Source organism: Macaca mulatta, chromosome 2 (assembly GCF_049350105.2).
Source record: "Macaca mulatta isolate MMU2019108-1 chromosome 2, T2T-MMU8v2.0, whole genome shotgun sequence".
Classification (NCBI taxonomy): Eukaryota; Metazoa; Chordata; class Mammalia; order Primates; family Cercopithecidae; genus Macaca; species Macaca mulatta.
In genome coordinates, this window is record NC_133407.1 from 111,628,087 (window position 1) to 111,652,017 (window position 23,931).

The 23,931-nt window shown below is 46.1% G+C and overlaps 1 protein-coding gene, 1 long non-coding RNA gene and 1 pseudogene across 7 annotated transcripts in view; 1 reads left to right on the forward strand and 2 right to left on the reverse strand.

Annotated features, from left to right (window-relative positions):
• Positions 1–23,931, forward strand: part of ZNF589 (zinc finger protein 589) — a 96,260-nt gene that overhangs the window by 33,983 nt on the left and 38,346 nt on the right. For 4 of the 5 annotated variants that reach the window (XR_013413854.1, XR_013413853.1, XM_028844079.2 and 1 more), the window contains exons 1-3: positions 4,599–4,704; positions 10,634–10,686; positions 23,793–23,919. Coding sequence is in view for 3 of the 5 variants with exons in the window: in XM_028844079.2 (XP_028699912.2) it covers positions 4,662–4,704; positions 10,634–10,686; positions 23,793–23,919 (223 nt within the window). In the remaining 2 variants the exon portion in view is untranslated. Of the gene's footprint in view, positions 1–4,598; positions 4,705–10,633; positions 10,687–23,792; positions 23,920–23,931 lie in introns of those variants that run through there. The other variant, XM_077992492.1, reaches the window with a different exon arrangement.
• Positions 19,049–19,807, reverse strand: LOC100430312 (large ribosomal subunit protein mL66 pseudogene; annotated as a pseudogene). The gene has a single exon (XR_013413442.1). The product of XR_013413442.1 is annotated as a large ribosomal subunit protein mL66 pseudogene (transcript).
• Positions 20,335–23,337, reverse strand: LOC144339169 (uncharacterized). The gene is made up of 2 exons (XR_013413892.1): positions 23,177–23,337; positions 20,335–22,016 (listed from the first exon to the last, which is right to left on the reverse strand). It is a non-coding gene; the product is annotated as an uncharacterized LOC144339169 (long non-coding RNA).

The following is a 23,931-nucleotide window of genomic DNA, read 5'->3' on the forward strand; positions in this document are numbered from 1 at the left end:
GTCACCCAGGTTGGAATGCAGTGGCTCAATCTTGGCTCACTGCAACCTCCTTCTCCTGGGTTCAAGCGATTCTCCTGCCTCAGCCCCTCTCGAATAGCTGGGATTACAGGCACCCGCCACCACGCCCGGCTAATTTTTATATTTTTGCAGAGACAAAGTTTCACCATGTTGGCCAGGCTGGTCTCAAACTCCTGACCTCAGGTGATCCACCCGCCTTGGCCTCCCAAAGTGCTGGGATTACAGGCGTGAGCCAGCGTGCCCAGCCTCCGTATGAGGGTTTTGATTAGGTATGTGGCTTTCTGCTCTGGCTCCCCAGGGTACAGCTGTAGGCTATAAAGTTGCTCAATTGCAGTCTAGAATTGGCTCCTCAGCAACAGACTGTCCTATCATTTGTGACGCAGTCATCTGGTCCCTTTTGTTTTGGTGTCACTTAGTATAAAGGCCACAAGGAGTTCACGCCTTTGGCACTTTTCCTTTTGCTGTCTATATGAGTAATAAAATGTTAAAATTGAAGAAAGGTTCACTGTAACTTAACCCATCAAATCTGTCAGGAGTTTGCTTCGTTCTCCTGCTATGACAACAGCTTAACAGCTATTACAACAGATTGGATGCAGAAGCAGATGGAAAATTCAGCTTATGTATTTATTTATTTATTTTGATGGAGTTTTAGCTCCTGTTGCCCGGGCTGAAATGCAATGGCACAATCTTGCTCACTGCAACCTCCGCCTCCCAGGTTCAAGCGATTCTCCTGCCTCAGCCTTCTGAGTGGCTGGGATTACAGGCACACACCACCATGCCCGGCTAATTTTTCTGTGCTTTTAGTAGAGATGAGGTTTCACCATGTTGGCCAGGCTGGTCTCAAACTCCTGACCTCAGATGATCCACCTGCCTTAGCCTCCCAAAGTGCTGAGATTACAGGCGTGAGCCACTGCACCCTGCCAGCTTCTTCTATTGAGTATTAAAGAATTTTGCAAAAATGTAAAATAATGCCTCTTTTGTTACTAAATTTTTTAAAGGAAAACATTTTCATAGAAATATTTATGTTAACAAGTAATGGGTTTATTAGTTTTTAAAATGAATATATACATATATGAAATTTCTGCATTGAAATATCTAGTTTGGTAAATAGTGATGAATTTAGCTCACACAAACAAAAGTATAACCACCCAATGGGTCCACCTTCCCTGCTGCCTAGACAGAGCCAATTTATCAAAGACAGGGAAATTGCAATAGAGAAAGAGTAATTCAAGCAGAGCTGGCTATGCGGAAGACCAGAGTTTTATTATTACTCAAATCAGTCTCCCCCAAAACTCAGAGATCAAAATTTTTAAGGATAATTTGGTGGGAAGTTGGGGGCGGGTAGTGAATAGGGGGTGCTGACTGGTTGGCTCGTGGATGAAATCATAAGGAGTTGAAGCTGTTCTCTTACGATGAGTCAGTTCCTAGGTGGTGGCCGCAGAACTGGTTGGCAGGTCCAGATGGGGTCATTCAGTTGTCAGAAATGCAAAAATCTGAAAAGACATCTCAAAAGGCCAATCTTAGGTTCACAATAGTGATATTATCTTCAAGAGTAATTGGGGGCTGGGCGTGGTGGTGGCTCACACCTGGAATCCTACTACTTTGGGAGGCCAAGGTGGGAGGATCACCTGAGGTCAGGAGTTCAAGACCAGCCCGACCAACATGGAGAAACCCCGTCCCTCCTAAAAATACAAAATTAGCCGGGTATGGTGGTGCATGCCTGTAATCCCGGCTACTTGGGAGGCTGAGGCAGGAGAATTGCTTGAACTCAGGAGGAGGAGGTTGCAGTGAGCCGAGATAGCGCCATTGCACTCCAGCCTGGGCAATAAGAGTGAAATGCCGTCTCAAAAAAGCAAAAAAACAAACAAAAAACAAATCCAAAAATATTAGCTGGGTATGGTGGTGCGTGCCTGTAATCCCAGCTCCTCAGGAGGCTGAGGCAGGAGAATCGCTTTGTAGCAGGATGAGCAGCAGAGAAAACTCCTCAGACACCGAGTTAAAGAAGGAAGGGGTTTATTCGGCCGGGGGCATTGGCAAGACTTCTGTCTCAAGAGCCGAGCTCCCTGAGTGAGCAATTCCTGTCCATTTTAAGGGCTCACAACTCTAAGGGGGTGCATGTGAGAGGGTCGTGATTGATTGAGCAAGCAGGGGGTACGTGACTGGGGGCTGCGTGCACCAGTAATTAGATTGGAACAAAACAAGATAGGAATTTTCACAGTGCATTTCTATACAATGTCTGTAATCTATAGATAACAGAACCAATTAGGTCAGGGGTCGATCTTTAACTGCCAGGCCCAGGGTGTGGCACCCGGCTGTCTGCCTGTGGATTTCATTTCTGCTTTTTAGTTTTTACTTCTTCTTTCTTTGGAGGCAGAAATTGGGCATAAGACAATATGAGGGGTGGTCTTCTCCCTTAGCCTGAACCCAGGAGAGGGAGGTTGCAGTGAGCCGAGATCGCGCCACTGCACTCTAGCCTGGGCGAGAGTGAGACTCCGTCTCCCTTCCCCTAAAAATAAAAATTGGGGAAGTTGTGCTTCTTAGGGCCTCTGGAATAATGGCTGGTAATATTTAGAATTCCAGCCCCTCTCATCCTAATTGGGTGGCTGGTGGCCTTTCATTCATTTTACAAGAACAGTTTAGCCCTTGGGAAGGGCTATTATTTAAACTATAAACTGAATTTCTTTCCAAGGCTAGTTCAGCCTATGCCCAGGAGTGGACAAAGACAGGTTAGAGGTTGAAAGGAAGATGAGGTGGGTTAGGTCTGATATCTTCTACTGTCATTGATAAGGCTCTGATGACTAGAGGAACACCAGGGTCCTTGGTCTCTGATAGGATTAACAACACAGACACACGTGGAGTGGTTTCAAGGAGGGAAAAGTTTAATAGGCAAGAAAGAACCAAGGAAGAGGAAAACAGCTCCTCTGTAGAGACAGAGGGAGCGGAGATTGGAACAAAGAGAAAAGCACCGTGTGCGGAAAAGTGGCTGCTTATCTTGGGATGCTGGAGGAGGTGGTGTCTGGTTTCCATAGGGCTCAGGGGATTAGTTTGATCAGATGTGTCATTTACGTGGCAGCCAAAAACCTGGCCCTCCCACCCTAGCTTTTTAATATGCAAATGTAGAGCGCCTTGAAGTTCTACTCACTTGGGAATATGTGGGGGGTGGCCATGTTGCCAGGCATCTGTCAGGGCAAAGAAGAGGAGGGCGGGAATCGCCAGGTTTGGGTGCACCCAGTTTCTAATGGCCTGAGTTTGCATAGCAAAGCTTGCCATCCGGCTCTAGGATCCCAGGTTTTCCTGCTAGACAAGAAACCTTTCTGGAGCTGCTTTAAAAGAAACAAAAGCCGGGCGCGGTGGCTCACGCCTGTAATCCCAGCACTTTGGGAGGCCGAGGCGGGTGGATCACGAGGTCAGGAAATCGAGACCATCCTGGCTAACACGGTGAAACCCCATCTCTACTAAAAATACAAAAAAATTAGCCGGGCGTGGTGGCGGGCGCCTGTAGTCCCAGCTACTCGGGAGGCTGAGGCAGGAGAATGGCGTGAACCTGGGAGGTGGAGCTTGCAGTGAGCCGAGATCGTGCCACTGCACTCCAGTCTGGGAGACACAGCGAGACTCCGTCTCAAAAAAAAAAAAGAAAAGAAAAAAAAGAAACAAAAACTTACCAAGGCCCCCTTTTCTTCTCTATCTGCCTAAAATAATTTCTTAATAACTCCTATAACATCCGAATTTCCTTAGTTATAATGTTGCAAAGGCTGTTTCAAAAGCTCTTTGGGGTCTTCAGTAATTTTTAAGAGTCTAAAAGGATTTCAACAACAAAACGTTTGGGAACCACTGTCCTAGAGAAGGTCTCCATGGATACGCATAAGTCTGTCCAATTGGAGTCCTGGTCTATTTCTTTCTTTCTTTTTTTTTTTTTTTTTTTTTTGAGACGGAGTCTTGCTCTGTCGCCCAGGCTGGAGTGCAGTGGCACACGGTCTCTGCTCACTGCGAGCTCCGCCTCCCGGGTTCACGCTATTCTCCTGCCTCAGCCTCCCAAGTAGCTGGGACTACAGGCGCCCGCCACCACGCCCGGCTAATTTTTTGTATCTTTTTTAGTATAGACAGGGTTTCACCATGTTAGCCATAATGGTCTCGATCTCCTGACCTCTTGATCCGCCCGCCTTGGCCTCCCAAAGTGCTGGGATTACAGGCTTGAGCCACCGCGCCCGGCCCGTCCTGGTCTATTTCTACATTAGACACCACACAGCAGTGAACACACAATGAACAGGTCAACACGTGTCATTATAGAAGTGTGCAAAAGAGCTAGTAGCAGGCGTTCTTACGTTGTAAGTGTATTTATATAATGTTTACAACCATGGAAAACAACACTATATTTTGCTTATGGGTACCTGTGGTAAACACAACCCCAAATACTGCGCCCGAGAGGGACCTAGAGGGTCAAAGTGCGCCTCAGCATTTTCTCTCGCCCTGCACAAGTCGCATTCCGCCCCGAGAACTACGCTTCCCGGCAGGCTGCGCGCCGCGCGGTGACGCACTTCCTCCAGTTGTGCTTCTTCTGGCGCCGCCAGTGGCCCGCGGTACGCGTTCGAATCCGTTTCAGACACGGTGGTGCTACTTCGTTTGGTCCGTGCGTGCGCGCGCAGATGTGGGCCCCGCGGGAACAGCTTCTGGGCTCGGCTACTGAAGGTGAGTCCGGGCAGCGAGACCGCCTCCCCCACCCCCTGCTCCAGCCGCAGGCGCCGCGCAGGCGTCGGCCGTATCCGCGAGAGTTGCACGCGGGGTGCGAGCTGTGTGAGGCGCTGACTACCCCTACAGCGGCTCTTACTCCCCTGGAGGGCCAGGTTCCTCCCTAGGTGTCCCGTACAGTCTCCACGGTGCTCACTACACGACTCTTCGCCGGGCCTCCTGCACTTGTGCACTCCGGCAGTCATTGGCCATTTATGGTTGTTGAGCATTTGAGATGTGCAGAGTCGGCTGGGCGCGGTGGCTCAAGCCTGTAATCCCAGCACTTTGGGAGGCCGAGACGGGCGGATCACGAGGTCAGGAGATCGAGAGCATCCTGGCTAACACGGTGAAACCCCGTCTCTACTAAAAAATACGAAAAACTAGCCGGGCGAGGTAGCGGGCGCCTGTAGTCCCAGCTACTCGGGAGGCTGAGGCAGGAGAATGGCGTAAACCCGGGAGGGGGCGCTTGCAGTGAGCCGAGATCGCGCCACTGCACTCCAGCCTGGGCGACGGAGCCAGACTCCGTCTCAAAAAAAAAAAAAAAAAAAAAGAGATGTGCAGAGTGCAACTGAAGAACAGCATTTTATATTACTATATCATTTATTTTGAGACGGAGTCTCGTTCCGTCGCCCAGGCTGGAGTGCAGTGGCGCGATCTCTGTTCACTGCAACCTCCGTCTCCTGGGTTCAAGCAGTTCTCTGCCTCAGCCTCCCGAGTAGCTGGGATCACAGGCGCCCTCCACCACGCCTGGCTAATTTTTGTATTTTTAGTAGAGACAGGGTTTCACCATGTTGGCCAGGCTGGTTTTGAACTCCTGGCCTCGTGATCCGCCCGCCTCGCCCTCCCAAAGTGCTGGGATTACAGGCGTGAGCCACCGCGCCCGGTGTATATTGCATTTTTATATTTTTTGAATCCGTCCCTAATGCAGTGGCGGGATCTCGGCTCTGCAGCCTCCGCTTCCCAGGCTCAAGTGATTCTCGTTCCTCAGCTTCCGGAGTAGCTGGAATTACAGGGGGCGCCTCACCACCCCGGCTGTTGTATTTTTAGTAGAGAGGGGATTTCGCCATGTTTGCCAGGCTGGTCTCGAACTCCTGGCCTCAAGCAATCCATCTGCGTTGGCCTCACACAGTGTTGGGATTACAGGTGTTAGCCCCCCTACCCGGCCCAAAACACTTTTTTTTTTTTTTTTTTTGTAGACAGAGTCTCGCTTTGTAGCCCAGGCTGGAGTGCAGTAGGCGATCTCCGCTCACTGCAACCTTTCTCCCCCAGGTTCCAGCGATTCTTCTGCCTCAACCTCCCAAGTGGCTGGAATTACAGGCACATGCCACCACGCCCAGCTATTTTTTTGTATTTTTAGTAGAAACTGGGTTTCACCATGTTGGCCAGGCTGATCTCGAACTCCTAACCCCGGATAATCCACCCGCCTCGGCCTTCCAAAGTGTTGGGATTACTGGTGTGAGCTACTGTGCCTGGCCCCAAATGACTTCCAACAGGAGCAGTCTAGAACAGGGCTGGGCAAACTTTTTGTGTTTGGTTTTTTTTAATAAACAGTGTCTCCCTATGTTGCCAAGGCTGGTCTCCCAACTCCTGGGCTCAAGGGATCCTCCCGCCTCGGTCTCCCAAAGTGCTAGGATTACAGGCGTGAGCCACTGCACCTGGTCTCACAAATATTTTCTTTTAAAGGCCAGGTGGTAAATATTTCAGGCTTTGTAGGCCACACAGCTAGTGGTCTGCTGGTGTGTGAAAGCAAAGACTATAGGTAAACGAATGAGCATTGCTGTGTTCCAATAAAACCTTCTCTATGGACATTGAAATTTGAACTTTGGCTGAGTGCAGTGGCTCACGCCTGTAATCCCAGCACTTTGGGATGCCAAGGCGGATGGATCCCTTGAGCCCAGGAGTTCAAGACCAGCCTGGTCAACATGGCAACACCCCATCTCTACTTAAAAAAAAAAACAATTAGCTGGGCGTGGTGCCATACACCTGTAATCCCAGCTACTCTGAGGCTGAGGCGCAAGAATTGCTTGAACCTTGGAGGCAGAGGTTTCAATGAGCCGAGATCGTGTCACTGCACTCCAGCTTGGGTAGCAGAATGAGGCTCTGTCTAAAAAAAAAAAAAGAACATTGAATTTCATGTATACTTTTCATTATGAAATATTCTTTTTGATTTTTTTTTTCCAGCCATTTAAAAATATAAAAACTGGCCCAGCGTGGTGGCTTACACCTGTAATTCCAGCACTTTGGGAAGTTGAGGCTAGGATCACTTGAGCCCAGATTTTGAGACCAGCCTGGGCAACATAGTGAGACATCATCTTTATGTTAAAAATTTTTTTTTTCTAGGGCCGGGCGCGGTGGCTCAAGCCTGTAATCCCAGCACTTTGGGAGGCCGAGACGGGCGGATCACGAGGTCAGGAGATCGAGACCATCCTGGCTAATATGGTGAAACCCCGTCTCTACTAAAAATACAAAAAACTAGCCGGGCGAGGTGGTGGGCGCCTGTAGTCCCAGCTACTCGGGAGGCTGAGGCAGGAGAATGGCGTAAACCCGGGAGGCGGAGCTTGCAGTGAGCTGAGATCCCGCGACTGCACTCCAGCCTGGGCGACAAAGCGAGACTCCGTCTCAAAAAAAAAAAAAAAAATTTTTTTTTTCTTAAGTAAAGACTATTCTTAGCCCTTGGGTGGTATAACAACAGGTGACAGGCTGGATTTGGCCTGTGTGTAGTTCGCCAAGCCATCGTCCAGCATGTAGCTGTTTGTCCTGTGTGGGAGCCCTTATGCCTCTTTCCATCCACTCTTTGAGGGTGGTGGGCTTTGTCTCTGCCTATTGTGCCAAGACCAGTTCAATTGGATAGCAAAACTAAAGAAAGTAAAGATGGTGGGCCGGATTGCAGTGACTCACGTTTGTAATCACAGCAGTTTGGGAGGCTGAGGCGGGTGGATCATCTGAGGGTCAGGGGTTCGAGACCAGCCTGGCCAACATGGTGAAACTCTGTCTCTACTAAAAATACAAAAATTAACCGGGCTTGGTGGTGTGCGCTTGTAGTCCCAGCAACTCAGAAGGCTGAGGCAGGAGAATTCAACCCAGGAGGTGGAGGTGGAGGTGGAGGTTGCAGTGAGCTGAGATCGTGCGTGCCACTGTACGCCTGGGCTCCAAGAGCAGAAGTCCGTCTCAAAAAAAAAAAAAAAAAAAGAAAGTAAAGACAGTAACACTAAGTTGAACTTTAGAAGGAGAATAACTTTTCCCTCTTGTGAGTGGCAAAGAAGGTGATTTGTGGTCACAGAGCTAGAAAGGTTCTTTGACTTCCCTAAGTGCTTTGCAGATGTGTCCAACATGGGCGGAGGCACCTGCTCCTGAGGTCCTGGAGTGTGCCTGTCATTCAACACCTGTTCCCTTCTTGGAGGACTTCTTTGCCTCCCTGAATGATTTGCCTGTGAGTGGTCTTATGCTGGGGAGAGGCACCTAAGGAGTAACGGCAGAGCCGGGACTCGAGGTAGGATCCCTTAGTTCAGCTGTATGAGGTTATTCTGTGTCCCTCAGTTTTTTCCCCCCTGCTCAGGGGGATCAGAACCATCTGTCCCTCTGGAAGGGCAAGGCTTAGATGGTCTTTTTTGCTGAAAACTCTTAAGGATTTGCCTCCTTGCCTTGTGCTTTGCTCAGATGTAGCCACTGGGAGTGGCCAAATCATGGTACTCAGTTTTTCTACTTCTAAAACTTTAGAACTTGAAATAGTAAGATTGCTTTTTTTTCCCTCCTGACTTTAGTGAGGAAAACAGTAACTTGGAAAATTACCCAAGACAGTTATCAAACAAGATTATAATTTTATGTATTTTTAAAATTTTAAAATGCTGCTCCATTTACACAAAGATGCGCAGTTCTGGATAGATACATAGTTTAGGCACATATTATGGGGCCAGGATGATGGTTTTCTAGGGCATGCAAGAGGAGAAATTGTATATATGTCTTTATTAAATCACTTGACACATTCTCATCAGCTTAGTACAAAAGCCAGAGTTGTTGTTGGGGTCTATTTAGAGTGTTTTTCCAGGGGTGATGATTTCAGCAGGGGTGATGTCATTATCACATTTAGGGCTTTTTTTTCTTGCAAACCCAAGGACAAGGCTACCCTTAGCCTAATTCCCCATAGTAACTGCACTATTACTCTCTGGGGAGCTCAAAAATAGATGAGACAAATTATAAGCTGCTTTTTTTTTTTCCTTTGAGACGGAGTTTTTCACTCTCGTTGCCCAGGCTGGAGTGCAGTGGCACGATCTCAGCCCACTGCAACCTCCTCCTCATGGGTTCAAGTGATCCTCCTGCCTCAGCCTCCTAAGTAGCTGGGATTACAGGCGTGCGCCACCACACCTGGCTAATTTTTGCGTTTTTAGTAGAGATGGGGTTTCACCATGTTGGCCAGGCTGGTCTCGAACTACTTACCGCCCGCCTTGGCCTCCCGAAGTGCTGGAATTACAGGCATGAGGCACCATGCAGAGCCTGGCCAGCTTCTATATATCTTGTAAACACGTATGCCTTATCAGTATGTTCCTGTCTTTCACACTGGAATAAAGAGTGTCAAGCAGAAAGCTTCGGTCTGCTGCTAAGACCCTCCTCCCCGAGAGGCACTCCCTTCCCCAGACTCTGTCCCTTCTACAAAGGCACAGGTCACAGGTTAGAAATACCACATCGCAGTTCCTTTTCTGAACTTTCAGAATCAGTGACATTCAAGGATCAGGAAAACATTCTTCTTTCCCCTCAGCAAAGATATGACAGGGAAGGCTGGGCGCGGTGGCTCATGCCTGTAATCCCAGCATTTGGGAGGCTAAGGTGGGTGGATCACCTGAGGTCAGGAGTTTGAGACCAGCCTGGCCAACATGGTGAAACCCCGTCTCTACAAAAAATATAAAAAGTAGCCAGGTGTGGTGGTGCATGCCTGTAATCCCAGGGAAGTTGAGGTGGGAGGATCCTTTGAGCCCAGGAGGTGGAGGTTGTAGTGAGCAGAGATTGCGCCACTGCATTCTAGCCTGGGCAACAGTGAGACCCTGTCTCAATCAATCAATAAATTCCACAATGATTATTTTTATTATTAGAGGTGTGGGTCTCATTGTCGCCCAGGCTGGTCTTGAAGCCCTGGATTCAAGTGATCCTCCCACCTCAGACTCCCAAAGTGTTGGGATTAAAGATGTGAGCCACTGAAACCGGCCTGACACATTTTTTAAAAATACATTTTTATTAAATCACAGACTTCTCTTTCATAAACTATTTTTGAGATGGAGTTTTGCTGTTGCCCAGGCTGGAGTACAGTGGTGTGATCTCTGCTCACTGCAACCTTCGTCCCCTGGGTTCAAGTGATTCTCCTGCCACAGCTTCCTGAGTAACTGGGATTATAGATGTGCACTACCATGCCTGGCTAATTTTTAATGGAGATGGGGTTTCTTTGCCATGTTGGTTAGATTGGTCTCAAACTCCTGACCTCAAGTGGTCTGCCTACCTCGGCCTCCCAGAGTTCTGGGATTATAGGTGCGTGCCACTGTGCTCGGTCCATTTTCATAAATTAAAGAAAAAAAAATGTCTACCTGGAGTCACATAACACATGGGGGAAATGATGCCTTGTCTCAACAGTTTTGCTAATTTTTAGGGTAGAAAAATGATGAATGCTTCAAGTTTACCTTACTACATTTGATTAAGATTAGTGTTTCTGTAAAGATGTAATAGGGAAGTGGTGCAGAGCATAGAGAAGTTGACTCAAGCATAAGGCAGTAGGTGCAAGGAGCTCGGGGTCTGGGTCCGCTGAGAAGGCTCAGGTGACCACAGCCAAGGCTCAGAGGGCTCTTGGGGATCCTCATGATGGGCCTGGTAGGGCTGGCTTCTTAAAACTGCTTCTTTCTTTCCCCAGCTCTGCCTGCCAAGGATTCTGCCTGGCCTTGGGAAGGGAAGCCTAGATATCTGGTGAGTTGGACCCACCTTTCTCTTTTCTGAAATGCTGGCTCATTTCTCAGAGAATGGGCTCATCTCTCTTTCTTGGGAAGGGAGGAAGTGATTAAGTGGTTTATGCCTTGTGTTAGCCATTGTTCTAGGCATATTATAATGGTTTTTGTGTTTAATCTTTCTGTTTTTTGAACTTATACAAAAACATGACCAAGTTTAATATTAATTCAGAGTATTCTAAAATGTAATGGTAACTTTTTATAAAAACCTTGGGTTATTAAGATCCTAAAATGCACTATTAAAAGTTCCCTATGTCAACATTTGCACAAATAATTATAACACTTTAATAGTATCTAATAGTCTTATCTTGTACATTGGACCTCTTTTTCACATTTTATTATAGAAAACAAAGATGCAAAAGTGGAAAAAGAGTTAATGAACTCTTCTGTATCCTCATCCCACTTCAGCAATGATCAACTCATGGCCAATTTTATTTCATCTCCATTCCTACTGGATTAAAGAAAATCCAAGGCATCATACCATTTAATCCATAAATATTTCAGTCTTATGTTTAAATCATTAACAGCTGTAGGAGATGGGTGGTGATGTCCCCATTTGAGAGATGAGATCATCTGGCTTAGAGGGATTACATGATTTATGCACGGGGACATGCGAATGGCCAAATGGTAGAGTCAGGAATTAAATCCAGATTTCTCTGATCTCAAACCATTAATTTTCTGTGATGCCTTCTTGACTGTTTTTTTTTTGTCCTAGAAAACTACCCAGTGATAAAAGAACACATTTTCCAACTCTAGGAAATGGGGTTATGTTTTTAGATGAAGAGCCCCATAGAGTTCACCCCCTTCTTCTGATGTTGCGTATCCCTGTCCCCCAACCCTTATGGTCTTTTCTGTACCAGAAATTTAATTTATTGGTTTCTGGGCAGAGGACTATATGAGATTGTGGGAGCTAGCCAAATAGAGTGTTAAATTCACTGTCCTTATTCTCAAAGATCCAAGATTCTTTGGGAAATGATGCATAGAGACAGGAAATTAATGACACTGGTAGTAATTATTATGAAGACAGCTAAAACTGTAAAATAGTACAGGGAAAGACTAGGTGTTAGGCTGTAGCTGTTAAAACAATGCACAGCCATGAAGAATGGCCTTAGTTTTGGATTGATAATCAAATTCATGGTATGCAATGTCCTTTAACCCTGCATTAAATTCACATAGCTTCATGAAGGGATAGAGTATAGGAGACATAGCAGCCACACCATTCTTCTCAGGAGGTTTTGTGCTGGTCTCTGGGGCAGCTTCCAGGCCATAGGGGCCAAGCTTGATTGATACAGATGAGGGTGACTTGGGAGCAAATTACTTCATTATCAGGGAAGCAACTGCCTTTATTTTCCTGTATTCCCTCCTCTGCCCCAACCTTTTTTTTTTTTTTTTTGAGGCGGAGTTTCGCTCTTGTCGCCCAGGCTGGAGTGCAATGGCGCAATCTCGGCTCACTGCAACCTCTACCTCCTGAGTTCAAGCGATTCTCCTGCCTCAGGATCCAGAGTAGCTGGGATTACAGGCACGCGGCACCACACCCGGCTAATTTCTGTATTTTTAGTAGAAACGGGGTTTCACCGTGTTAGCCAGGCTGGTCTCGAAGTCCTGACCTTAGGTGATCTGCCCGCCTCGGCCTCCCAAAGTGCTAGGATTATAGGCATGAGCCACTGTGCCCGGCCCATCTTATGTTTTCATGCACTTCAGAGAAAGTTGCAGATCTCAATACATTTCACCTCTAAATACTTCAGCATGCATATCATTAAGTAGAATTCAATATTGTTTCTGATTTTTTTCTGAGGTCAAATTTACATACAGCGAAATGCACAGATTTTGAATTTGCCATTTGTTGAGTTCAGCACTCTACAGCTATTTGTTAGCCATTCACATAGCTTCCTTTTTTATGTGTCTATTCAAAGTTTTGACACATTTAAAACAATTTGTGATTGACATATAATGTTTGTACCTTTTAATGGGGTACAATGTGATGTTTTCACACATGTATACATTGTGTAATGATCAAATTGGGGTAATTAGCATATCTATCACCTTAAACATTTATCATTTCTTTGTGATGAGAACATTCAAAAACCTCTTTTCTTTTTTTTTTTTTTTTTTTTGTTTGAGACGGAGTCTCGCTCTGTCGCCCAGGCTGGAGTGCAGTGGCCAGATCTCAGCTCACTGCAAGCTCCCCCTCCCGGGTTCACGCCATTCTCCTGCCTCAGCCTCCGGAGTAGCTGGGACTACAGGCGTCCACCACCGCGCCCGGCTAGTTTTTTGTATTTTTTCAGTAGAGACGGGGTTTCACCGTGTTAGCCAGGATGGTCTCGATCTCCTGACCTCGTGATCCACCCGTCTTGGCCTCCCAAAGTGCTGGGATTACAGGCTTGAGCCACCGCGCCTGGCCAAAAACCTCTTTTCTAGCTATTTTGAAATATACAGTTCTGGCTGGGCATGGTGGCTCACGCCTGTAATGCCAGCGCTTTGGGAGGCAGAGATGGGCGGATCACCTGACGTCAGTAGTTCGAGACCAGCCTGGCCAACATGGGGAAAACCCGTCTCTACTAAAAATACAAAAATTAGCTGGGTGTGGTAGTGGGCACCTGTAATCCCAGTTACTCAGAAGGCTGAGGCAGGAGAATTACTTGAGTTTGGGAGGTGGAGGTTGCAGTGAGCCGAGATCGAGCCACTGCACTCCAGTCCAGGCAACAGAGCAAGACTCCATCTCAAAAAAACAAAAAAAATACAATTTATTATTGTTAACGCTAAGCTTCCTATTTTGCAATAGAACACCAGAACTTACTCCTTCTGTATGATGTAGTTCTGCACCTATTGACCAATCTCTCTCCTGCTTTCCTCTCCCTTCCCCTCTCCATCCTCTGGTAACTACTATTTTACTCTTTACTTTCTTTCTTTCTTTTTTTTTTTTTTAATTAAATAGAGACGAGGTCTCACTATGTTGCCCAGGCTGGTCTCGAACTCCTGGATTCAAGCAGTCCTCCCACCTTGTACTCTCAAAGTGCTGGGATTAAAGGTGTGAGCCATTGCACTTGGCCTACTCTCTACTTCTTTGAGAACGACTTGTTTTCTTTTTCTTTTGAGATAGAATCTCCCTCTGTTGCCCGTGCTGGAGTACAGTGATGCGATCTTGGCTCACTGCAATCTCCGTCTCCTGGGTTCAAGCGATTTTCCTGCTTTAGCCTCCTGAGAAGCTGGGATTACAGGCATGCGACACCACGCCTGGCTAGTTTTTGTATTTTTAGTAGAGACGTGGTTTCATCATGTTGGCCAGGCTGGTCTCGAACTCCTGACCTCAGGTGATCCGCCTGCCTCGGCCTCCTGAAATGCTGGGATTACAGGCGTGAGCCACGGTGCCTGGCTCGTCTTTTGTCATGTATTTGTTTCATGAATATTTTGTTCTAGCCTAGAGCCTACCTATTCGTTTTCTTAATATCTTTTGATGAGCAGGAGTTTTAAAATTTTGATGAAGTTTGTTAAAACTATAAAATGGTTTTTTAAATATGAAATTTGGTCAACTTTTCTGTTTTATGTTTTTTGCTGTCTGTATGCTGTCAAAGAAATCTTCGCTTATCTCCAAGTTGTGAAGGTTTTTTTCTAGAAACTGTATAATTTTGGCTGGGGGCGGTGGCTCATGCCCACAATCCTAGCTTTGGGAGGCCGAGGTGGGTGGATTGCTTGAGGTCAGGAGTTTGAGACCAGCCTGGCCAACATGGTGAAATTCCATCTCTACTAAAAATACAAAAATTCAGCCGGGCGCCATGGCTGATGCAAGTAATCCTGGCACTTTGGGAGGCCGAGAGGGGTGGATCACCTGAGGTCAGGAGTTCGAGGCCTGCCTGGCCAGCGTGGTGAAATCCCGACTCTACTAAAAATTAGCTGGGCGTGGTGGCACGCGCCTATGGTTCCAGCTACTTGGGAGGCTGAGATAGGAGAATCACTTGAACCTGGGAGGTGGAGGTTGCAGTGAGCTGAGGTCACGCCACTGCACTCCAGCCTGGGCGACGGAGTAAGACTCCGTCTCAAAAAAAGAAAAAAAAATTAGCTGGGCGTGGTGATGCGCGCCTGTAATCCCAGCTGCTTGGGAGACTGAGGCAGGAGAATCACTTGAACCTGGGAGGCAGAGGTTGCAGTGAGCCAAGATTGCACCAACGTACTCCAGCCTGGGCAACAGAGTGAAACTCCATCTCAAAAAAAAAGAAACTTAAAAAAAAAAATCAGCCGGGTGCGGTGGCTCACACCTGTAATCCCAGCACTTTGGGAGGCCGAGGCGGGCGGATCACAAGGTCAGGAGATCGAGACCACGGTGAAACCCCGTCTCTACTAAAAATACAAAAAACTAGCCGGGCGCGGTTGTGGGCGCCTGTAGTCCCAGCTACTCGGGAGGCTGAGGCAGGAGAATGGCGTGAACCCGGGAGGCGGAGCTTGCAGTGAGCCGAGATCGCGCCACTGCACTCCAGCCTGGGCGACAGAGCGAGACTCCGTCTCAAAAAAAAAAAAAAAAAAAAAAAAAAAATCAACTTTAAGTTGAGGTGATTTTTAGGTTTTTTTGGAATGGTATGAGATAGGGATTGGTGTTCTTTGTTTTTAAATTTGGGCATTCCGTTCTTCCAACACTGTTTTTGAAAAGACTTTCCTTCTTTCATTGAATTCCTTTGATACTTTTGTTAAAAATCAATTGTGGGGCAAGGCACAGTGGCTCATACCTGTAATCCTAGCACTCTGGGAGGTCAAGACAGGTGGATCGCTTGAGCCCAGGAGTTCGAGACCAGCCTGGGCAACATGGCGAAACCTCATCTTTACAAAAAGTACAAAAAATTAGCTGGAGTTGTTTGCCTGTAGTCCCAGCTATGTGGGAGGCTGAGGTGGGAGGATCACTTGAGCCTGGCAGGTTGAGGCTGCAGTGAACCATGTTCGCACCGCTGCACTCCAGCCTGGGTGATGGAGTGAGACCCTGTCTCAAAAAAAAAGAAAAATCAGTTGTGGGTCTGTTTTCTGGGTGCTCTGTTCTACTCCTTTGAACTCTTCTCACATTTGTATTGTGCTCCTCACTAATGTAGCTTTATGGTAAGTCTTAAAAATCAGGTAGTATAAGTCCTTAATTTTTTATATATAAGTCCTTAATTTTATTATTATTATTATTATTATTTTGAGACAGAGTCTCACCTCTGTCTCCCCGGCTGGAGTGCAGTGGCGTGATCTTGGCTCATTGCAACCTCTACCTCCCAGGTTCAAGTGATTCTCCTGCCTCAGACTCTTTAGTAGCTAGGACTACAGGCGTGTACCGCCATGCATGGCTAATTTTTTGTATTTTTAGTAGAGACGGGGTTTCACCGTGTTAGCCAGGATGGTCTCAATCTCCTGACCTCCTGATCTCCCCGCCTCTGCCTCCTAAAGTGCTGGGATTACAGGCATGAGCCACCGCACCTGGCTAATTTTATTATTTTTTTGAGGTTGCTTTGCATATTCTAAGTCTTTTGCATTTTTATATAAATATTGAAATCTATCAATTTGAAATTGAAATTGTATCAATTTCTACAATGAGATTTTGATTGAATTGCTTTGAATTTTTATATTAGTTTGGGGGAAAATAACATCTTAACATTATTGAGTGTTCTGGTCCATCAGCACAGTGTCTCTCCATTTATTTAGACAATTTTTTCCTCATTTATGTAGATCTTTATCTTAATAATCTGGGCTTTTTCTTTTTTCTTTTTTTTTTTTTTTGAGACAGAAGATCCCTCTGTTTCCCAGGCTGGAGTGCAGTTGTGCAATCTCAGCTCACTACAGCCTCTGCTTCCTCGGTTCAAGTGATTCTCTTGCCTCAGCCTCCTGAGTAGCTGGGATTACAGGCGTGCACCACCACACATGGCTGTTTTTTGTATTTTCAGTAGATGGTCTTTCGCCATGTTGGCCAGGCTGGTCCCAAACTCCTGACCTCAAGTAATCCTTGGCTTCCCAAAGTGTTTGGACTGCAGGTGTGGCCACCATGCCCGGCTGTCACCGTTAGTATTAATGAATCAATAATAGTGGTGGTTATTAACTAAAGTCCATACTTTATTCGGATTTCTTTAGTTTTAATGACCGTTTTCTGTTCCAAGATCCCATCCAGGTTATCATATTACACTTAGTTGTCATGTCTCCAAGGAAGTACTAGTCAGATATTTTGTAGAATGTCCCTTACTTGGGATTCGTTTGACGTTTTCCTCAAGTGACAGTATCACTTGAGCCCAGCAGTTCAAGACTAGTCTGGGCAACACAGCAAGAACCCATCTCTAAAAAATTAAAAAAGAAATTCACTGGGATTGGTGGCATGTACCTGTAGTCCTAGCTACTTGGGAGGCTGCCGTGGGAGGATCACTTGAGCTCAGGAGTTTAAGACTGCATTAAGCTATGATTATGCCACTGTACTCCAGCCTGGGCGACAGAGTGAGACCTTATCTCTTAAAAAACAAAACAAGGCCGGGCGCGGTGGCTCAAGCCTGTAATCCCAGCACTTTGGGAGGCGGAGACGGGCGGATCACGAGGTCAGGAGATCGAGACCATCTTGGCTAACACGGTGAAACCCTGTCTCTACTAAAAAATACAAAAAACTAGCCGGGTGAGGTGACGGGCGCCTGTAGTCCCAGCTACTCGGGAGGCTGAGGCAGGAGAATGGCATAAACCCGGGAGTTGGAGCTTGCAGTGAGCTGAGATCTGGCCACTGCACTCCAGCCTGGGCGACAGAGCAAGACTCCGTCTCAAAACAAAACAAAACAAAACAAAACAAGCCAGGCACGGTGGCTGATGCCTGTAATCTCAGGAGAATTGCTTGAACCCCAATTGCTTTAATTTTTTGATACTCTGTGTGTATGTGTGTGTGTAAAATTTAAAATTCTAATTGTTCATTCCTGGTATATAGGAAAGCAGTTGACATATAGGAAAGCAGATGATCTTATATCCTGCAGCCTTTCTATGCTTGTTTATTAGTTCCAAGATTTTTATTTATTTATTTACTTATTTTTGTAGATTCTCTGGGATTTCCTATGTAGACAGTCATGTCATCTGTGAACAAAGACAGCTTTACTTCTTTTCAAATATGTGTACATGTTCTTTTTCTTGTCTCATTGCAGTAGCTAGGACTTTCAGTACAATGTTGAACAGGAGTGGTGAGAGAAGGCATCCTTGCTTTGTTTCCCGTTATCTAGGAAAACCATCTAGTCTCTCGCTATAAAGCAGGATGTTTGTTGTAGGTTTTTTGTAGATGTTCTTTGTCAATTGAGGAAGTTCTGCTATATTTCTAGTTTGCTGAGAGCTATTACTTTTTATTTTTGTTTTTTATTTTTTTGAGACAGTCTCACTCTATCTGCCAGACTGGAGTGCAGAAGTGCCATCTCGGTGCACTGCAACTTCTGCCTCTTGGGTTCAAGCAATTCTCATGCCTCAGCCTCCCAAGTAGCTGGGATTACAGGTGTGCACCACCACGCCTAGCTAATTTTTGTATTTTTAGTGGAGACGGGGTTTCACCATGTTGGCCAGGCTGGTCTCAAGCTCCTGACCTCAAGTGATCTGCTTACCTTAGCCTCCCAAAGTACTGAGCCACCATGCCTAGCTGAGAGTTTTTTACCTTTTTTTGTTGTTGTTGAGACAAAGTCTTGCTCTGTCTCCAGGTTGGAGTGCAGTGGCATGATCTTGGCTCACTGCAACCTCCGCTTCCCAGGTTCAGGTGATTCTCCTGCCTCAGCCTCCCGAGTAGCTGGTATTACAGGTGCCCACCACCATGCCTGGCTAGTTTATTTATTTTTAGTAGAGACAGGGTTTTGCCATGTTGGCCAGGCTGGTCTCGAACTTGTAACCTCAGGTGATCTGCCTGCCTTAGTGCCCCAAAGTGCTGGGATTACAGGCAAGAGTCACCATGGCTGGCCAGAGACGGGGTCTTGCCATGTTGCCCAGGCTGATCTCAAACTCCTGAGCTCAAGCAATCCTGCTTTAAACTCCCAAACTGTTGGGATTACAGGCATGAGCCGCCACGCCTGGCAACTGAGAATTTTTATAGTCACTAGATGTTGGGTTTTGTCAAGTGTGTTTTCTGCATCAAATGATATGATCATCTGATTTTGTTTCTTTAGCCTATTAACATGGTGGATTACAATGATTGATTTTCTTTTCTTTTCTTTAAGCCCACGAGCCTAGTTTATGACATTCCATTGGGCAAAATCTTCTGTTCCCAGCACTGAGTATGGCCCAAGCCCCACAGCAGCTGCCGAGGGACCCAACTGCCCTGCCTGCCTCTAGCTCCCAGCATTGCTACTGGGGAGGCCAAGGGTACTGAAGTTCGTCCCACTGTCACCTGTCCATACATGTCAGAGGGGCCAGGCCGTCATGGGGCGGTTGGGGCAGGACTATAGTTGTAACCGAGGGCTTGTGAGTGGGCCTCCTACTCCATAGTGCAGGAGGAACTCTAGAAGCTCTGCTGTCTGTCAGTGATACAGCTTCCAAGGTGTTCTTGAGTAGCAGACATTGTCCCTCAGGAGGGGGGACCCCAAGGCCATGAGCACCCTGTTCCAGGGGAGGCCTTTTATGTAGATGGGCCTGAGGGAGTGGGGAGCCCAGCGCATCAGATACTGGTTGAGTTGGGGTTTGCTCTTTGGAACAACTCCTTCAGGAAGCTGAGGCCTATGATTTGGTAACAGACCTGCTTGGTAGGCCATCTTCACACACTCCTCCATCTTGCAGTGCTCTTCCCGGCATAGGCCTGTCATCTTTTAGGGCAGCGTGCCTCCATGAGGCTGGATGAACTGGCTAAGCAGCAAAACATTGTCATAGTTTTACTTGTGGTTCAGGTTCCAATGGCAAATGGGGCACTGACCAGAGGGGTTTGGAGGATTTGGACTCTCCTTGGGAGTCGCTGTGATACGGCCTTCAATTATAGTTGTCTTTCCTTCTTGGATCTCCACCACTGCCCTGAACCGGCGAGCTGGAAGCTGAGACCAGCTGGTCGCTGCTGGGCCTGCTAGGAGCCCATGGGGAAGCTGCCCACAGCTGGACCCCAGAGCCTCGAAGGCAGCAGTCTTGAAAAACCAACCCTGACCTCTACAATGATTGATTTTCAAATGTTGAACCAGCTTTGCAGAACTATAATAAACCCAAGTGTGGTGTGTAATTCTTATACTTTTCTGGATTTGATTTTCTTATATTTTGGGAGGGGGGTATTGTGTCTGTGAGATCTATTGATCTATAGTTTTAATTTCTAATGTCTTTATCTAGATTTGCTATTAGGGTAATGCTGGATTCATAGGATGGGTTAGGAAATGTTCCGTCTGCCTCTATGTTCCAGTAGAGATGGGGTTTCACCATGTTGGCCAGGCTGGTCTCAAACTCCTGACCTCAGGAGATCCGCCTGCCTCAGCCTCCCAAAGTGAAGTGCTAGGATTACAGACGTGAGCCACTGAAAAAAGTTTTAATTTCGGTGAAGTCTGTTTTATTGTGTTTTTCTTTTATGGATTGTGGTTTTGGTGTCATGTCTAAGAACTCTTTACTAAGCACTAGGTCCCAATACAGATCTTCTCCTGTATTTTTTTCTAACATTTTTATATTTTTATATTTAAATTAGTGATTCATTTTGATTTTTTTTTTTTTTTTTTTTGTATACGGTGTGAGGTTTTAGGTTCAGGTTAATTTTTTTGTCTGTGAATGTCCAGTTGGTCCAGTGCCGTTTGTTGCAAAATCTATTCTTCATTGAATTACTTTTAGCAATTTGGGGTATTTGTGTTGATCTCTTTTTGGGTTCTTGGTTCTCGGTTCTCTTCTGTCGATCTGTGTGTCTATTCTTCCATCAATACCCTGTCTCAAGTATTGCAGTGACCAAATAGTAGTAAGTTTAATATGAGGTAGAGTGATCCCTCTTACTTTGTTCTTCTAGTTTCTTTGCCTTATATATATAATAGGATAAGTTGTCTATAAATCTACAAAAAAAATCTGTTTGGGATTTTGATAGGAATTGTGTTAAATCTATAGATCATTTTGGGGAAGATTGACGTCTTTGTTGAGCCTTCCAACTCATGAACATGCTTTGTCTCCCCATTTAGCTAGATCTTCTTTGATTTTTTTTTTCCATTGGCATTTTGTAGTTTTCAGTGTACAGATGTTATACTTGTTTTGTTGGGTTTATGTTAGGCACCTCTTTTTGGGGGGAGTGATTGTAAATGGTATTATGTTTTTAATTTCAGTTTCACATGGTTGTTGCTAATCTATAGGAATACGATGGATGTTTATGTGTTCATCTTGTATCTTTCAATCCTCCTGGACTCACTTACTAGTTATATGATCATTTTTATAGATTCCTTTGCATTTCCTGCATAGAAAACCATGTCCTTGGCAAATGGGGTAATTTTATTTCTTCCTTACCAGTCTCTATGCTTTTTACTTCCTCTTCTTGCCTTGTACTGGACAGAATGTTTGATTATTTTTTGAGAACCAAAAATTATTTACTTATTTTAAAAACCAGTTTTCATTTAAATATAAAACATTCCATTGCTTAATTATAGCAAATAGTAATAGCAAGTGTTTACTGCATGTCAGGCATTGATGTCAGTGCTTTATCTTTATTAAGATAGTAGGTGTCATTATCAAGCCCATTTTATAGATGTGGAAACTAAGACACAGAGAGGTTATGTAAGTTTCCAAAGGTCATGTATTGTATAAGTGGCAAAGTTGGGATTTGGACTTATGTGGTCGGGCTCCATAGATTGGGCTCCTACTACATCCACTGTGCAAAAAGCCTAGCTTCCATTGTAGCTGAGCCTGTTTTATGCTTCAGTGGAAGAACTAGAGGGGGAATAGGAGTCAAGAGAGAAATGGAGAGGATGTTGGAACATGAGAGACACAAGGCTTGAACAAGAGAAATTATGAGACCCGGGATATAAAAAGACAAGTGGAAAGATCACTGAGCATATGAGAACCAGGATATGCCTGAAGCAGCAGGTCATGGAAAGCATGTAAGGGACAGCAGCCCACACCACTGCCCGCTCAGGCCTTGGCTGCCTAATCCTGGGTCCTGGCCTGCTGTCTAGACTTTCTGTCCTCCCTCCTACACTATGCCATGCAGCCTGACTGCCTGGGCTGCTGGCTATAGATGTGACATCCCTCCCAAAACTTCTCACACACTCAAGGATTTCAGTATCTACACCTAGTTTCCTACTCTTAGCTCAGCGTCATTATTTTTTTTTTTTTTTTTTTTTTTTTGAGACGGAGTCTTGCTCTGTCGCCCAGGCTGGAATGCAGTGGCCGGATCTCAGCTCACTGCAAGCTCCGCCTCCCGGGTCACGCCATTCTCCTGCCTCAGCCTCCCAAGTAGCTGGGACTACAGGCGCCCGCCACCTCGTCCGGCTAGTTTTTTTTAGTAGAGACGGGGGTTTCACCGTGTTAGCCAGGATGGTCTCGATCTCCTGACCTCGTGATCCGCCCGTCTCGGCCTCCCAAAGTGCTGGGATTACAGGCTTGAGCCACCGCGCCCGGCCTCAGCGTCATTATTATTCTCTACTGCTTCTGCTCTTCTGTGCTGGGTTTTATTAAATCTCTTTTATAGTCCAGCTCTCAGGGGAGGATGCTAAGAAGCTCTGGCTTGGTAGCCTTGCAGTGTGCTTTCTCCAGCCCCTACTGTCATCTTTGATTTCATAGAAGCTTAGTTAGTTTCGCTTTAGAACCTGGAATATATATTCCCAACTCCTGAAGTGCCAAGGACCACTGGAAGGTGGACAAGAAGACTGATGAATACCTGAGAATAGGAGGAAGAAGCTGAGTCAGAGAAGAGATACTCAGGACGATCAGAAGCAGCTGGGAATAATGTGCAAATGTTCCCCAAAGTCTGCAGAGTAAAGTTAAAAATCTAAAGCAAGTCCAAGGCAGGCAGATCACTTGAGGTCAGGAATTAGAAACTAGCCTGGCCAACATGGTGAAACCCCATCTCTACTAAAAAAAAAAACAAAAAAACAAAAAAACCCCCAAAATATTAGCCAGGCGTGGTGATATGCACTTGTAGTCCTAGCTACTTGGGAGGCTGAGGCAGGAGAATCACTTGAACCCGGGAGGCAGGGGCTGCAGTGAGCCAAGATCACGCCACTGCACTCCAGCCTGGACGACAGAGTAAGACTTGTCTCAAAAAAAAAAAAAAAAAAAAAAAAATCTAGGGCAAGTTAGGAGTGTCATGAAATACCCACAGGCTGAAGCAGTTGGTCACTGAGCAAATAATGCTTGAATTCAGTAGAAGTAAGTTGATTGGTGGCTCCCTTGGTATCTGAGGGCAATGCCACCTTTCAAGTATAACTAAAGAGAAAACACCACTGAATACTCATTTTGAAGAGAAGAGACTTGAAGATGAAAAAGCATATGGTGTAGGTTTTTTTGAGACGGTCTCGCTCTGGTCACCCAGGCCAGAGTGCAATGGTGCAATCTCAGCTCACTGTAGCCCTGACCTGCTAGGATCAGGCAATCCTCCTACCTCAGCCTCCTGAATAGCTGGAACTACAGGTGTACACCCCCATACCTGGCTAATTTTTGTTTATTTTTCATAGAGACAGGGTCTCACTGTGTTGCCCAAGCTAGTCTTGAACTCCTGGGCTCAAGCAATCCTCCCACCTCAGCCTCCCAAGTAGCAAATCCATTTCTTTCTCTCTTTTTTTTTTTTTTTTTTGAGGCAGAGTCTCCCTCTGTCACCCACATTGGAGTGCAGTGGAGTGATCTTGGTTTACTGCAACCTCTGCCTCTAGGGTTCAAGCGATTTTCCCGCCTCAGCCTCCCGAGTAACTGGGACTACAGGCGTGTGCCACCACGCCCAGCTAATTTTTGTATTTTTACTGGAGACAGTGTTTTAACATATTAGCCAGGCTGGTCTTGAACTCCTGACCTCAAGGTAACCTCCCACCTTGGCCTCCCAAAGTGCTGGGATTGTAGGTGTGAGCCACCGTGCCTGGCCTAGATCCATTTCTTATGTAGCTAGATTCTCCAAGACCACCAGTTCCATTCTCCCTGTGAATCTTAATTGTGACTTGATGAATATGAATTTATTGGTTGATTTAGGGACCAGTGACTTTCGAGGATGTGGCTGTGCTTTTCACTGAGGCAGAGTGGAAGAGACTGAACCTTGAGCAGAGGAACCTATTCAAAGAAGTGATGCTGGAAAATCTCAGGAATCTGGTCTCGTTGGGTGAGGATATGT